Source organism: Meriones unguiculatus, chromosome 16, assembly GCF_030254825.1.
Source record: "Meriones unguiculatus strain TT.TT164.6M chromosome 16, Bangor_MerUng_6.1, whole genome shotgun sequence".
NCBI classification, from domain to species: domain Eukaryota; kingdom Metazoa; phylum Chordata; class Mammalia; order Rodentia; family Muridae; genus Meriones; species Meriones unguiculatus.
In genome coordinates this window covers 58513782-58531174 of record NC_083363.1, presented here as the reverse complement: position 1 = coordinate 58531174, position 17393 = coordinate 58513782, and the positions used below count along the sequence as shown (strand labels likewise).

General features: G+C 48.2%; 1 protein-coding gene across 2 annotated transcripts in view; it reads left to right on the top strand.

The window, feature by feature from the left end:
- Positions 1-17393, top strand: part of Fam178b (family with sequence similarity 178 member B) — a 97964-nt gene that overhangs the window by 38876 nt on the left and 41695 nt on the right. For both annotated transcript variants that reach the window (XM_021631610.2, XM_021631608.2), the window contains one exon: positions 15160-15274. In XM_021631610.2, coding sequence (XP_021487285.1) covers positions 15160-15274 — 115 coding nt within the window. The remainder of the gene's footprint in view (positions 1-15159; positions 15275-17393) is intronic.

Here is a 17393-nt window from a genome sequence, read left to right as displayed (position 1 = left end):
AAGGTGACAGTGTGGGCTGCCTGGGTAGTAGGGTTACCAGTTTTTATGTTACTCTTTCCTTGTTTGTTTTATTTTTTAAATAAATTGTTTTATGATTTATCATCACTAAAAGTTTTGGGGGTGCACTGATTAGTTTTTTGGTTTTTTTTTTTTTTTTTTTTTTTGGTGGTTGTTGTTTTTGGTCAACTTGACACAAGCTAGTCAGGTGGGAAGAAGAAATATGAGCTGTGGAATTGCCACATCAGATGGCTTGTAGGCGGCTGTCTGGGCGGTTTTCAGGACTGCGGGTTGAGGAGATGGCCCTGCTGCATAAGAAGGCAGGCTTGACAAGCTGGAAAGGAGCACTCCTCCATGGCCTGTTTCAGTGCCTGCCTTCAGGTTCCTGCCCGGCTTGAGTTCCTGCCTTGACTCTCCTCAATGGCAGGCTGTGATGGGGAAGTATAAGGCAGATAAACCTTTTCCTTCACGAGTTGCTTTAGATCAGTGTTGGATCACAGCAATTAAAGCTTGCAGAAGTGAAGGACTGGCCATCACATCAGTCCCAGTCCCACTCAGTCCTGTGGGAGTGGAAAGCACTCTTTCTCCCCCAATTGCAGACTGAAACCAAAATAAGACAGAAATTGGTGCCAGGATTTTGGGAATTGCTGAGACAGACCTGACCTTGTTATTTTGGGAAGGATGATGGGAGGAGCTGAGAACATTGGGCTGAGAAAGCCCAACAACAGGCTGGAGAGATGGCTCAGTGGTTAAGAGTACTGGCTGCTCTTCCAGAGGTCCTGAGTTCAATTCCCAGCACCCACATGATGGCTCATAGCCATCTATAATAGGATCTGATGCCTCTTCTGTAATTCAGGCACACATGTAAATAGAGTGCTCATATGTATAAATAAATAAATCTTAAAAAAAAAAAATTCCAACAAGTGCTCAGACCTTAATGGCCTTGTCTGTGTTTTTGTCAGTGTGACACAAGCTAGAGTCATCAGAGAGAAAGCAGAGAAAATGCCTCCGTAGGACTGGTCTGTAGGCAAGCCTATGGCGAGTCTCCCAGGTGGTGGCAGTCTTGGCACTGCAGGATTTGAAGGGGTCATGGGAGAAGAATCTGAGGCTTGGTGACCAGGAGAAGCTAGTGGTGAGGGTGCAGCCTTGGTTGCAGTGGAAGCCCCAGGATTAAAGGGGCCCTGGAGGGCTGAAACTTGGCACTGGTGGCAGGGACAGAGTGCCTGGAGAGAGCCCAGGAGAGACTGCTGGTGGAGATACCAGTACCACCGCATGACCTCCAAAGGGTTGCGGCCAGCTGTGGAGAGGGGCCTGTATGATGGCTGCCGTGTGTGCTGTGGAGTGGAAATGCAGAGGTGGAACTGCTCAAGCCCTGTGGAGCCCGGAAGGTCATGAGTCCTAATGTCTGGCATGTTTGAACTTTGGTTTTGCTTTGATTTGACTGTGACTATGCCCTTAGTCTTTGCTCTTGGAATAAGAAAGCATTTAGTGTGCTTTTGATTTTAAAGGAGCCCCCGGTTGAGAGACTTTGGATTATTTTAAAGAGACTGAACCTTTAAAATGTTTGACTAATTAAGATTGTGGGACTTTTAAAAGTTGCGATGTTTTATGTTACAATATTAACATGCCATTTTGGGAAGATGAGAAAAAAATGTAGTTGAATAGTAATGTGTTTGTGCATCAAGTTGACAAGAGATCAGCTGTCATCTCAGAAGAAGGAACCTCAATTGAGAAAACTCTTCGTAAGAATGGCGTGAGCTGGGCATGGTGACACATGACTTTAATCCCAGCACTCAGAAAGGCAGAGGCAGGCTGATCGCTGTGAGCTCGAGGCCAGCCTGGTCTACAGAGTGAGTCCAGGACTGCCACGACTACACAGAGAAACCCTGTCATGAAAAAATAAACAAACAAAAACAAAAGCAAAAAACAGAAAGAACCTGTCATTTTAGCTGGGTAGTGGTGCCACATGCCTTTATCATAGCAACCAGGAGGCAGAGGCAGGCGGATCTCTGACTTTGAAGCCAGCCTGGTCTACAAAGCGACTTCCAGGATGCCTAGGGCTACACAGAGAGACCCTGCCTAACAAAACAAAAATGAAGAATTTGTTGTTTCTGGTGATATGGGGCTGAAGAATCAGCTGTGACTAACAAAAGATCAGCACCACTGAAGTAAAACCCGTGCTTTACTGAGACCACCAATGCTGCTCGGCTGGGACTGAAAAACCATCTGTGATTTTAATAAGCATTATTGAGGTGCATCTCAAAACGGAAATTGAACCTGGTAATGTGTAGGACATTCTCACATTCTGTTGGTTTTGAAGGCATGAAAGGGTCTTCTTGGTGAGCAGCTGAGACTTTGGCACCTTGTGGCAGGCTTAGAGTTGCCACAGAGAGGGCACAAGGCCATTGGTAAAGGTACAGCATCAATTGCAGAGGAGGCCCAGAATTAAGGGAGGCATGGAGAAAAGCTGAGTTCGGTGCCATGTGGCAGTGAAGTCCCTGAAGAGGCCAGGAGAGGCCGTTGATTAAGACGTAGCCTCTGTTACAGTGGAGACCTTTGCATATTGGAGATGTCAGGACCTTGGGTGACTGCCGAGAACAGCACCAGCATGGAGTGGAGGCAGCCTGGGACTGAGATGAGCAGTCTGTGCTGTGGAAGACAGAGCAGGAGAGACAAGGCTACCCAGGATTTTTGGAGTCCAGATGATCATCAGTGAGCCCCAGATGTCAGACACTAGAGTTGTTTGCATTACTGGAGTTTAGTTTTGTTTTGATCTGATTCTAATGTGCCTTGGTTCTTTCCCCCTAGAATAAGAAATTAATTTAATTTGAATTTTACAGGAGCCTACAGTTAAGAGAATGAATATGAGTATCTTAAGGAAGCTTTGGACTTTGCAATTGCTGACATTTTTAATTTTTTAGATTTATTTACTTTATATGTGTCAGTGTTTTTCTTACATGTATGTATGTATGTTTACTTCATTCATGCCTGGGACCCACAGAGAGAGGTTAGAAGACAGTCTTGGATCCCCTGGAACAGAAGTACTGATGGTTATGAGGAACCATTTGGTTCTGGGAATTTGATCCAGGTCCTCTGCAATAGTAACAAGTACTTTTAACCTCTGCACCATCTCTATAGCTCCTTAGATTGAATTTTTATAGTTGGACTTCTAAAAGTTGGACTGTATTTTATATTGTGAGAATATTAACATGAAATTTTGAACAAAACAAGATAGGAAAAGTTATGGTTTAATACATTTGTGTGTTAAGCTAACAAGGGATCAGTTTTGCTGATTAGCTTTTTTGGTTTATTTTGTCAACTTGATACAACTAGCGTCATCTAGAAAGACAGAAAATCATTTAAGGAGTTACCTATCTCAGCCTGGCCTGAAGGCAAGTCTGTTGGGCATGCTCTTGATTACCGATTGATGTGTGCATGGGTACAGCACACTGTAGGTGATGCCAGCCCTGAGCATCTGTTCCTGGGTTGTACAAGAAAGATAACTGAGCAGGCCTTTTAGGAAGCAACAGTCTTCGTGATCTCTACTTCAGTTCCTGCCTCCAGGTTCCTGCCCTGGCTTCCCTCAATGACAGACTGTGATCAAGACATAACCCCTCTTCTTCACAAATCAGTCTTGGTCAGCATTTTATCAGAGCAGCAGCAGAGACTAGGCTAGGACAAGAGGACTGAAGTTGTTTCATTAAAATTTTGATATTATTATTATCATTATTATTATTAACAGGGAACAGGGTTTCTCTGTATAGCCCTGACTGTCCTAGAACTCACTTTGTAGACTAGGCTAGCCTTGAACTCACAGATGTCCACCTGCCTCTGCTGCTGCCTTCCAAATGCTGGAATTAAAGATGTTCATCACATTGCCAAGCTTATTTTTATTTCCTTGAGAATTTTATGTTTTGAGCATATTTGTCTTGTTAACTCCTCCAGGATCCATTCCTACACTGCCCACTTTCTTTTTTGAGACAGGGTCACATAATTCAATTCAGTTGGGTCACAAATTCAATATGTAAACAAGGATAACAATTTCCAATCCTCTCTCTTCCTCCCAGGTGCTGGGAGTATGAGTGTGTTCTGCCATACCTGCTCTATGCGTTGCTGGTGCCCAAACTCATAGTTATTTATTTCTGCAAGCTGTGGTGGCAGATACCTGTAGTCCCAGCACTTAAGAGGTAGAGGCAGGTAGATTTCTGTGAGTTTGAGACCAGTCTAGGCAAGGAGGTCTACACAGGCCAGCCAGAGCTACGTAGTGAGACCCCCATCTTAACAACAACTGAAAAACATGTCCTTACTTTGTGGATGTCTCTTTGTGTGCATGTGTGTGGAAGTGGGCATGTCAGCATACATGTGGAAGTCAGCTGACAGCTTTAGGAGTCTGTTCTCTCCTTCCACCGTGTGGCTTCTGAGGATTAAACTCAGATCATCAGACACAGCAGTAAGCCTATTCACCTGCCGGGCCATCTCCACAGCCCCAGGGATCTTGCCTTTGAGCTGTTTTCAATTCTGACCTTGTGTGGGGCTCCTGGCACAGCACAGGACTTGGGCAGTTATCTGATAAATGAGTAGAACCCATACATCACCTGCCACAGACATCATTGGACAGTTGCTCGATATTGTAAGGTTTACCACCTGTGGAGGTGGGGGTGTTGGCTGAGCTCTGGATGTGCTGTTTTGTGTTCCAAGGTCAGGGTTGTGGGCCCAGTGGGACTGTGGGGGCAGTCACTCATGCCTTGCTCCAGCTTGCCTGTCATCTGCTTCACCTCCCCTGCTTTCTGCGCCTGGTCTTGCTCTGCATCCCATTCTCTGTCCAGCAGGTATCTCAAAGTTCCGTTGCATCAGGGGCTCAGAGCTCAGGAGAGTGAAGATCTGAAACTCAATAATGTCCTAGCACAAGGCCTGTGTAAAGCTCCGAGAAACAAACTCCAGATTCTGAGGGACTAACCTCCTAGAGGGACAGTGACCAGGCAATGATAGGGGGGTTGTCTTTAGCTTAAGACTCTTTACCGAAGTTATTTCTAAGACTTGACATTGTTGGGTACTTCTTTTTTCTTCCTTTTTTTGGTTGTTTTTGTTGCTGTTTTCAAGACAGGGTTTCTCGTGTAGCTTTGGTTGTCCTGACTCACTTTGTAGACCAGGCTGACCTTGAACTCAGAGATCTATCTGCCTGCCTCCTCCCATGCTTGCATTAAAGGCATGTGCCACAATGGCCTGCCATCAGTTGTTTTCTTGACGATAAACATTTTGACTGGGAGTGAGAAGGAATCTCAGTGGACTTTTGAGTTCCACTGATGGCTAAAGATGCTGAACAGTCTTTGAGATGTTTACTGGCCATTTGTATTTCTTCCTTTGTGAGTTCTTTGTTCGGTTCCATGGCTCCTGGTCTGTTTACTGGGTTTTTACATATTCTGTAATTGTAGAATTAAGCCTTTGTCAGATGTATAGCTGGCAGAGGTTTTTGCCCATTCTGTAGGCTTCCTCTTCTCGTGACTGACAGATTTTCTTTGCTGTACAAATGCTTTTTAATTTCATGACAAATTTCGTTTGTCAATTGTGGCCTTATTTACTGAGCAACCAAAGATCTCAGAAAGCCTTTACTCAAGTGCGTAGCTTGAAGTGTTTCTCCTGTTTTTTGTTTGTTTGTTTGTTTTGTTTTGTTTTGTTTTTCTTAGCAGTTTTAGAGTTTAGGGTCTTACACTGAGGTCTCTGATCCTTTTGGAGTTGGTTTTTGTGCAGGGTCAGAGATAGCAAACTAGTTTCATTCTTCTGTGTGTAAATTTCCAGTTTCCCAGCACAAATGAGTACTTTTAACATTTTTGTCAAGAAATCAGGTGGCCATGCCTGCATGCATTTCTATCTGGACTTCTGTTCTAGTCCACTGATACACAGATTTTATACCAGTTCCCCATTTCTGTCACTGTGGCTCCACACTGCTCCTTGAAACCCACTATGGCGGACCCCCTTCCATGTTGTTTGCAGTTGCCGTGGCTATCTGGGATTTTTTGTGCTTCCATAGTATGTAATGATTTGTTTGTGTTTCTGTGAGGAATGGTGTTGGAATTTCAATGTGCCTGCTTTAAATCTCTGAGTTGCTTTTGGCAGGACAGCCACTTAGTCCTCCAGCCTCCTCCTCAGTAGCTTTTCAAGTGTTTGAAGTTTTCACTGTAAAGGTCTTTGGCTTTCTTGGTCTTGTTTACTCCAAAGGTGGAGGTGGGTTGTGGACTATGTTATGAAGGGCATTGTTTCCTGGGTTTCTTGTTCAGCTTGTTTCCCGTTGCTTTCTAGGTAGCCTGTACTGATTTCTGTGTTTGCTTTTCATCCTGCCACTTGGATGAAAGTGTTGATGCTTACAGTTGTAAAAGTTTTGAGGGGAGTCTTTCGGTTGCTGCCCTGTTGCACTGTGTGGCTCTGGCTGGCCTGGAACTCACTGTGTAAACCAGGCTGGCTTCAGACTCACAGAAAATTACCTATCTGCCTCCCAAGTGCTGAAATTAAAGGCGTGCGCCACAACTCGGAATAGTCTCTTCTAGAATCATATCTGCAAATAGGATGCTGACGTCTGCCCTTCCTACCTACAGCTCTTCCATTTGTCTCTCTTCTCCGAGTGCTCTGACTGAGACTTGCAGCACTGGACTGAATGAGGGTGGGGAAAGTGGACAACCTTACGTTGCCCCTGAGTTCAGTGGAAAACCTGAAATTCTTTCCTATGTAGTACAGTGGTGGCCGTATTGCTGTGGATAGCCTTGATTATGCTGAAATATGTTCCTTCTCTTCCCCATGTCTTCAGCACTTTTAATATGAAAGGAGACAGGTGTGGTAGCACATGCCTTCATTCATTACTCACTCGGGAGGTAGAGGGAGGTGCATCTCTGAGAGTTTAAGGCCAGCCTGCTTTATGCAGCAAGCATCAGGCCAGCTAGGGATAAACAGTGGGGCCATGTCTCAAACCAGCAAGCAAACAAACAAAAGCAGCCGGATTTTGTAGAAAGTCTTTTCTGTAGCTACTGAGATAATCTAGTGATTTCTATCCTTTAGTCCATTTATATAAGATAATATAAGATATTACATTTACTGATTTGCGTGTGTGGAGCCATCCCTGCATCTCTGTGACTATGGCAAATAATCTATTTTTAATTATAAAAATTGTATGTGTGTGTCTGCATGTGAGCATATATATACACACATACACACATATGTGCTGGTGCCCAAGGAAGAAGAGGACGTCAGATCCCTTAGAGCTGCTGTTACAGGTGATTGCACCACTGAGCTGGGTGTTGGGAACCAAACTTGGACCCTCTGGAAGAGCAGTAAGTATTCTTAATTACTGAGCCATCTCTCCAACCGCCTTAACTTTTAAAGTTCAAAAAGTGGGAACTAGTACATCCCCCAAGATACAGCCTCTAGCCAACGCCGTTCTCATCTGTTGCTAAGCCTTAGAACTGGTGTGTGTGTGAAGGGAGCCACACACCCTGTCCTGTAATGGCAGCCACAGCTTTCCTTTGCTTGGTGGGGCTCAAACTTGGCTACATACTGAAACTGTTTGGGAATTCTTAATTCCCAACACAGGCCACACCCCAGACTAATTCAACTGGTTTCTGGAAGTGGAGAAAAGCTGGCAGTAATTGGTGTGTATGTGGATGTAATGTGCATGCATGTATGTATACATATCTACAAGTGTGTGTGTGTGTGTGTGTGCACATTGCATGTGGAAGCCACGGATGATGTCATGGGTCTTAATCATTCAGTCTCACCTTATTCATGAAAACAGGCTTTCTTTCTTTTTTCTCTTTGTCTTTTGAGATAGGGTTTCTCTGTGTAGCCCTGACTGTCCTGATGTCTGACTGCCCTGACCCACTCTATGGAGAGAATTATAAATGGCTGCTATGTCCATTTGGCATTAATATGGGTTCTAGGGATCTGAACTCTGAGCCTCCTCCTCATGTACTTGAAGTAGCCATCTGCCCAGTGCAGTGTGCTAGGATGGCTGTTTGTTTTGTTTTTGAAGCTCCCTAAATGATTAAAAAATGTTTTAAAAGATTCTAAAAACGTCTACATTAGGGTCGTGGCTGGGTCCTGGAGCAGAGCAGAGAAAATGTCACTGTGTGGCCTGCTAGATCTGCCTCACCCCATATAGTGCTGGGGAGGAGTCTGTGTGTGTCTCCTTCCTACATAACCAGTTCTGAGGACTGAACCCAAGGCCTGGAGCACTCGTGAGTAAATGGTTTATCACAGAGCTATGGTTTAACACACACCCTCTTCGTGTGTGTGTGTGTGTGTGTGTGTGTGTGTGTGTGTGTGTACCTCTAGTGCCCAGTGTCTGGTAACTTCTGTGTATTTTCCCTAGTCAAATTTCACAGTTGAAATTGCTCAGTATATACTCTCCCCATGAAGCATCCTTGCTGTCTGCCATTACAAGAACAGTATGAAGATAAGAAAGAGAGAGAGAGAAAGAGTGAGCTGGACAGTGATGCTCCAGTGTTCCAGCACTCTGGAGGCAAAGACAGGCAGATGTTTGTGTTCCGGGCCAGCCTGGTCTACAGAGTGAGTCCCTGAACAGCCAGAGGTACACAGAGAAACCTTGTCTCAAAAAACAAAAAAGACAGAAACAGCGTATAGTCATATTGTATAGACATTGGCTTCTGTCACTCAGCAGTAAACATTTAAGGTTCTCCCATGCCTTTTTTTTTTTTTTTCGTCTCCATAGCTCATTTTTTTGTTATTGCTGTATAGGCTGTTAAATGGACATACCACAGTTTATCTCCTTGCCTGTTGAATGACTTCTCTTTTCCAGATTTTTGTTGTCATTGTTTTGTTTGTTGTTCTTTTTTGAAATAAGGTTTCTCTGTGTAGCCCTGGCTGTCCTGGAACTCACTTTGTAGACCAAGTTGGCCTCAAACTCAGAGATCTCCTTCCTCTGCCTCCCAAATGCTGGGATTAAAGGCGTGCACACTACCGCCCAGCTTGGTTTCTAGTTTTTAACAATATGGATAAGGCTGCTAGAAACACATGCAGCTTTTCACAGGGCCCTGTTTTCAGGGCAGTTGGCAAACTCCCAGTGAGCACCATTGTCAGGTCCTTTTGTAAAAGCATGTTGAGCTTTGTGAGAAAGTGCTGTACTGTCTTCTAAAGCAATGAATGAAGACGCCCATCACTCTAAATCCTTGCCAGCGTATGGTTCTGTTTTGCTTCCTTGCAAAACAGGCATAGTCCAAAACTGTCAGGTTCTGAAACCCAGAGTGAGGGCCTGCTGTAGACCCTGTGTGCCTGAAGAGTGCTGGGAAGCTCTTCGGCTGAACCTGAGTCACTTTCAGACTGGTGTTTGCAGTTGGAAGGTGATTGTTCCTGTCTCCTGAGTCACGCTCAGAGACCCCACATCCTTTACAAGCAGTACGGCAGTGCACATTTAGAAACTGTCAACGTGATATGACCGACAGCCACCTGAGAAGGGGGCTCAGTCGAGGAATGCCCACGTCAGAGTGATCTGTGGCCATTTCTGTGGGAGATGGGGTTTTTATTGATTGACACGGGAATACCCCAGGTCCAGCCACCGGGGCAACACAGTCCCTGCTCAGATGGTCCCGGAGCTTAGTAGAAGACTTAACTGAACTTACGTCTGAGCGAGTAAAGCAGCAGGCACAGGCCTCCATCGCTTCTGTTTTGAGTTCTTACTTGACTCTGCCTGACTTCCCTCAGTGATGGGCTCTGGTCTGGAAGTGTAAGTCAAATACACCCTTTCCTCTTCTAAGTTGCTTTTGGTCACAGCGTTTTATCACCACAGAGAGGGAAACCAGGGCAGATGGCAAAGAAGAAGACTACTGCCTGAGCTGGACAGAAGTCCCTCAGAAACGCAATGGCCTTAGTCACGAGAGACAGACAAATCCAAGTTGTGGCAGGCCCCATCTACTGCCTGAACGGGACAGAAGTCCCTCAGAAACGCAATGGCCTTAGTCCCTAGAGACAGACAAATCCACCCCAGTCAGAATAGCTATCATCAAGAAATCAAACAACACCCAGGCATGGCAGCGCATACCCCTGCTTCTAGCACTTGGGAGGCAGAAGCCGGCAGGTCTCTGAGTTGGAAGCCAGCCTGGTCTACATAGCAAGTTCCAGGCCAGTCAAGGCATCATAGTGAGAAGGAAATTACATCATTTTGAGAAAAATGGGAAGAACTAGAGATTGTCATGTTAAGTTAATTAAGCCAGACCCAGACAAATCTGTTTTCTCTCGATTACAGATCTAGGGTAGGTGTGTGCCTGTGTATGTGAAGTACATGAAATACATGTATGAAAATGTCGTATTTTGTACAACAAATAAATGCTTATTAGAAAGAAAGAGGGACATGCCTAGAGTTGAGAAGTGATGGTCTTCTTGGACTGTAAGATGGCCTTGAGCTTGAGAAACACAGGCTGGGACGGACAGAGCAGAACAGTGGGCAGTGCTGACCACACAGTTTCCATGGGTACCAGCTGTCTGCACCGCCCAGGCCTCTTCACTGGGGAAACGCAGACTGGCAGCTTCTCTAAGTGTGAGTTTCTGTTTTGCTTTTGTCTTTTTTTTCCTACTAGGGATGGGTGCTTCTGTGGTCTGGCACAATACAGACTGAATGGTAGGGGCCTCGAATACCCTGGTGTTAGGTGACACCAGGCAGTGGTGTGTGTTACAGAGGGCAGAGGAAAGGAGAGGTGGCCCGGGGACGGCAGAGCCATGCATAAACAGGCCAGAGGCCCACAGAGAGGCCAGGGGGACATGCAGGATGGGTCACAAGACAGGCAGGTTGTTAGGGACAACAAAGGGAGGGCATCTCCTCAGGGTGACTGGGAGCAGAGTGAAGATGAAAGCACGCTGGGAGCTATTTGCAAGGAGGGAAGAGGCTGAAAGTTCAAAAGAGTGGGCTTGATGGCTCACAGCTGATTTCCAAGTCCCCCAGGGGCTACAAGCACGATTGTGAGAGTTCGGGGTACACATTGAGACCCTATCTCAGAGAGAGAGAGTAGGGGAGAGAAGACTTTAAAAGAATGAGTTCAAGCCTAACAAACAGAACCACCAAGAAGAGCAGGATTTGTAGAGGATGCTGGGAGAGGCAGTGTCAGTCCCCAGGAGAATGGCTGTGCCCTGTGCCTACGCTGCTTGGGGTGATGAATGGTACATGGGTTTAAACTCTGAACTCAAGCCTGGGATGTAACCCAGTGATAGAGCGTGTGCAAGAGCTTGGGAACTGTCTCCAGGCCCCACGAGAAGAGGGAGAAGAGGTGTTTCCTTGTTCGCTAAGTACACAGACCCCATGATGGCACCTCCTAAGCCCAGAGACTTCCCTTTGCCTTTCATTCCGGGACACCTCTGCTTCTGTGCCCCGTCTCCACCCTAAAGCCACACACTCCATCCTTTGCCCCTGAAATCCACCATGGGTTCTGGTCTCTCAGCCTGTTCTGCCACGATTACCCCTCAGGGTATGTTCCACCTCACTCTGGCCACCCTTCCATCCTGCCATTGGGCCACCTCAGGTCTCGCTCCCCCTCCCCATTCATTTTCCATTTGTGCCTTGTGCCCTCCCACCAAAAACTGCCATTTGCAGGATCAAGACTCTGATCCCCAGAACAATTACAACAGCACCCACTCCGTGTTCAATTAACAGTTGCTGAGTGAATAAATATTCTCTGTGCCTAAAGTTGGAGCTAATGGACTAAAAGCAAGCGATCCTGAAACTAGTTTAAATAAGCACTGAAGAGCTAAAGGAAGTTAAGTAATAAAAGCTGGGGGGAAGTGAGACAGTTCCCAGCCTCCTGTGAATTCTGTGAACCCTACAGCCTGCCGATGAAGGCTCAGTCTGGTGAGTGCCTTCCTTTTTTTTTTTTTTTTTTTTTCCTTTTTCTCCTTGAGAGTCAGTTTCCTCCCCTTCGTGGGGCCTCCTCCTCTGGAGGAATGTGGAACCCAGGTCTATGGTGCTGTTGGTAAGATACCTGACCTGGAGTGAGGCGACAGGAACAAGAGCAGAGCGCCTGCTTCGATGTTGTCATACTTGTGGAAACCCAGGATGAGTGATGGAGGCCCAGGAAGGGGAGGAGAGCCAGGCTCGGAACTTCTGGGGCTGGCCAAGTGGCTGCAAGAACACTTAGGACACGTGTGGTGTTCTCATTCCATGTCACCGGTGCCGGCTGGGAGCACAGCCCTGAAAAAACAGCTTCTTCCGTGACACAGATGGAAAAGTCACTTTTATTTCAGCTCAGATACCATTTTTTCCTTTTAAAGCATCCATTCCATCCCAGGAGAGCCTCTCAAAGGGCCGCCTCCAGCCCAGCCTCTGGCAGAGCGCAGCGGCCCACACTGGCATGAGAAAAGCCCCCGTGCCTGGGTGCTACTCTGGGACTCACCTAAAATGACTGCCTTACGTGTGGAGAAACTGAGATGGACAGAGAACAGGGAAGCTTCCAGTCTGGATTTTCTTCTGTGTCAGCCCTCCAGAAATCCCTCATTTGGGACACCGAGCTGAGGAAAAGCTGAGCACATGGCCTACTTAGGGAGCCTTAATTATGGGCTCTGGGTGGTATTTTCCTGTCATCCAAGAACCAACTTCCAGGGCTGTTGATGGGGACTGATTTATCCCAACATCGGGGCCCCCTTTGAAAATGCACTGACACCTCAGACCCGGTCACACTGTGTTGGGGAATAACTGGGTGGGAGATAGGAGGGGTACAGCTCCAAGGTCCACACTCTGCACTGCTGCCCTCAGAGGGGTTTTAGATCCCTGAGCACCTGCGTGGGCTGAGGTGGGGCAGGACACATCCCCTGGGGGCTCTGGCAGGAAGTTCCAGCCCAGCCGGCCTCACCCTAGGTCCATTCTCTTCCCCTCTCTGGAAAGTTCATGCTCCCACCCACGTGTGCCTGTGTGTACGTGCACAGGCCCCCGGAGGCCCAGGTAAACAGCCCGCTGGCCAGTGGCCTGGGCTGTGCTCTGGAGCCCTTCCTCCTCTCAGCTCTTTGTGCGGAGGCTGAGGGCTGTCATTACCACTCCGAGTCGTTAGATTGCCAGAGGGGGGAGAAAACCCAACAGTTTTTCCTCCTCTACGAGTCTAATTACTGACTTGGTTAGTCCCGACCCATATACATTTCTACAGAGAGAGACACCCTATGCCTGCTGAAAAAAATGCCCTTGGCCGGCTTTCAAAGACCCTGTGCCCCGCCAGGTGCTGTCTGTCAGCTGGCCGAGCTGCAGGAACCTCCATGAGTTTAGGCAACTGAGCCTGTTGGTGCTCATGAAAGGAGGCCCTGGAGACCTTGCCATTTCCCTCTTTCTGTGCCTCATCTTTCCTCTGGTCCTACCATGCTCTTTCATTAACCTGCTTTTGTCGTGGCTGCCCCTCTCCCAGACGGGTGCTCCCTCGCCATTACCTGCGGCCCGTGCCTTGCCTCATTTGTCCACTGCAGTCGGCTCCCCCACCCATGGGCAGGTTCAGTTCCAGCTCCGTTTGGGTTTTGTTGAATCTTGTCATTACCTTCTCCTTCACTTGTGTGCATGTACATCTATTCGTTGGGCATGTTCCTGTCATGGCTTAGGTGCTATGCCTAAGACCTGCACAAGGTCTCCAACCAAGACCTTAGGGGTGGGCTAAAACATCTGAGTGGTTCAGGGAGGCTGAGCGTCCCATCGCAGTGTAAAAGGGACCCAGTGTAGACTTCATCCCCTGCCCTCTGGATCGTAAGTCCAGTGGGGACTTGCCCTAAGGTACCCTTTGTTCCTCATCCTGCCTGCCCTCTCGTTCTTGTTCTTTTTTTAAAGATAGAGTCTTATTTGTGGACCGGCCAGGCTCCAAAGGTCCGTGATCTTCCTTCTCCTGCCTCGTGCCGGGCTGCCGGTGCGGGAATGCAGCACACACCTGGCTGTGCTCCGAACTTCCCAGCTGCCTTGGATTCTGGTAGAGACACCCTGGGCCTTTGCTTATCTACCTGGCTCCGGTCCCTCCTGGACTTGCGTCCCAGAAGACAGGGGATGAGGTCTACACTGAGTTCCTTTTTACCCTGGGGTGGGACGCTCAGCCTCCTCGAGCTCTTCGGATGTCTTTCCTAGCCCAGCCCCCAAGGTCCTGATTCAGCGTTTGAGAGCACCTGTGGCTTTCCCCCCAGGCTGCTCATCTGCCACTGTTTAGAGCTTCCTTCTTACCTGGGAACTGCGCAGTCACACTCTGTTTTGGAGTCATTTGTTTGTTCATTCACTCTTCAGTTTCTTTCATGCTGGCTGCTGCTAGGCTCTGGAAATACAGACATGACCCATGCAGATTGGCCCTTCCTCAGCATGTTTCTATTTTATTTTTATTTTTGAGACAGTCTTATCCTGCAGCCAAGACTGACCTCAGATTCACAGCAATCCTCCTGCCTCATCCTCTCAAGTGCTAGGATTACAGACATGAGCCAGCACACATATGTATACAGTGGGGGAGAGACAAAGCAGAAGCAAGTAAACTGACAGATAAGATAATGTAGAAAATTGTTAACAGAGCAGAGACAGAGCCTCAGCCTCCCAATGAGAGTGTGAGGGGCCAAGGGGCAGAAAGGCATGTGCTTGATGGGTGATCTCCCTGCAGCAGTGGCCAGTCATTGTTTTATTGTTGTTTTTTGAACATGTCCTTAAATGGTCTGAAGAGAAAAAGCCCTGAGGGTACAGTTTTTTCCCTCTGTGGATATGGGCTGAGAGGGAGGCCAGGCATGCTCTTGGCAGGGACAGTGGCCCAGGGAGCCCACAGAGGTCTCAGCAACGGTACATGGGGCAGCAGCGGGCATGAAACACCACCAGCCACGAGTGGCAGGGAGCTGGGTGACACTGCAGCTGCGTCTTCCGGATCTTGGCTCACTTGGCCATGAGTAGCTGAAGCCAGGTGCCTACCTGGTATGAGTGGATGCCAGGCGGCGGCGGCCTGTGGCATTTGTGGCTTCAGTGTAGCACATAACTTAAGAGCAAACAAGAGCCCAGACTCCCAAGACACAAAGCACCTGTTGCTTCATTTCTGCAGCTAATGTTCCTGATGCCAGAACATGCAGAAACTGCCTACCTGGAGCTGCCCCCACCCCGACCCCCGCACTCCTGTGAGCAGAAGAGGCAGTGGAACCCATCCACCCTCTTGTCCCCAGTCCTGACTCTGCTCTTCTTTGGCCTGACAGATGAAGACATGCGCTTCTGGTGTCCCTCTCTTCAAGAGGTCAAGGAGGTGTTCCACAGCCTGGGAGCCTACAACCCTGCGCTGTACCCACAGGGGCCCTTCCAGCACAGCACCAGGTGCGTACCTCCCGCCTCGCTGCGGCCTGTGACTCCAGCCTGCAAGGGAGGAACTATCACACAAACACTCAGCCTGCCTTTGAGCACAGGCGTCATTCCACACCCAGTGTGACTTCCTGGGCCAGAGCTCAGAGGCAGCTGGACAACCAGGGTGGAAGAGTTTTACCACTTAATTCAGATCCTGCCCCCGACCCCCACCCCCAACACGCGCGCGCGCACACGCGCGTGTGCACACACACGCACACTGGTGGATCCCAGACTTCTCTGCCCAGTTAGTGCCTCCCCCAGCAGATTCCATCCTCTCTTCAGATCTGTTTGATGTGGGCTTATAGTAACTACTGGCCAGCTGAGCACAGTTTTCTGTCATCGCTGGGCTGGGAAGGGATGTGTGTTTGGTTGGGTGTTTTGAGATAGGGTCTCATACCTCTCAGGTCGGCCTCCAACTCTCTGTGTAATTCAGGAGATTAAACCCAGGGTGTCCAGAATGCTAGCCAAGCACTGTACTAACTGAGCTACACCTAGACCATTGTTGTTAAAGACAGAGTCTTGCTATGTAGCCCTAACTGGCCTAGAATTTTCTGTGTCTGCAAGGCTGGCCTTGAACTCAAGGCTGCTTCTCTGCCTCTGCCTAATAGAGTACTGGGATTACAGGTCCCCATCAATGTGTCTGGCTTAAGATGGAATATATCCTTGAACGTCCTTTATTCCCAGGAGACAGAGGCAGGGAGGTCTTTCAAGACCAGCCTGATCTACAGAAGGAGGTCCAGACCAACAGAGCTAGACGCTAAGACTCTGTCTTAAAGATACCATTTGTATCTATAATAAACTTTGCTGTCAAAAAAATAAAACCTCCCTTTACCAAGGGCCTCACCAGCTAGACAAACTACCAGCTGAGCTACACCCCAGCACCAAGCACTATTTTGCATTCAGTTTCCAGTAGGTTCTATTTTTGAGAGTCCACTTTCTGCCTGGAGAGGGCTTGGTGGTGGACAGCGGTTGCGATTGTGTGAACACATCCCTGCGCCCTAGGAACAGAGCCGCACAAACGGTGAATGACTGCGGTTGGGTGGGTGACGGCTAGACAGAGGCTATAACAGTGCTGTGTGTTACACTGTTCTTCGATCACATCACATCCCAACTTCCTTGAAAAGCCTCTGAGATGCCCCCACCCTGCATCTGGCAGCAGCCCCGCCGCCAGCCAGAGCTGGGACCCTTTCCCCGGCTACCGATGTTTCTCGGCAGGGAAAGCGGAGCTCTCTTAAGAACCTGTTCCGCGACTGTGTTTAGTAATTGTCTGCCAAACCCAGCCACACTTGGCTCTGCTATAAATACCCCACGCATGTGCCAGCCTGCCACGCTCCTGCCCCTTTTCCTTCTGGTGTGCAGCGCTCCATATCGGGTGTAATAAGGCTCTTGCTGCTTCCTAACACATCCTGCTGTGTCTTAAATGAGTGGGGAGAATTCGAATTACACTCAGAAAAAGCAAAGCATGTCAGAGGAAGAGCCTGGTGGGGGACGGGATCAGATGAGCCACTTGTGACACTCAGGCTTTGGTGAGTACCCAGAGTGCACCTGGGAGATTGGAAACACACTGGAGCCATCCCATCCCGGGTTCCTAGAAGCTCTGCTCTCCTAGGAAGCCTCCGGGCTCTGGCCTTTTAAACATGTCTCCAGTCTTCCATGCACAAAACTTAGCACATAGGCTTCAGCTTGACCGGGTACAGTGAACCCCTGGACTGGGAGAAAATTGTTGCTGGGCCACATGGCTTCACTCCTAGACTTTTGACACACACACATCTTTACATGGGCCCCGGACACTGGCATAAGTGTTAATGCTGTTGCTGCAGGGAGGATTCAGAGGAGGCCTGGAGGACCCATCAGTGGCCACAAAGGCATTTTTCTTGCTTGTGGCTTGTAAGAGCAGGCTGGAGACCACCTGCCAAGCCCCCAGAAAGAGGTTTTTCTTCGTGTACTCGTTCTCCTTGCTGCATCTTTTCATGGAGCAGGTGGGTAGTGAAGACGCTCAGGGCCCTTCCTTGAGTTGCTGTGAAGTGGCTACTACACTTGAGAACACTCTGGATAGCATCGTGGAACTGAAAGACAACTCCAACAAAGTGTT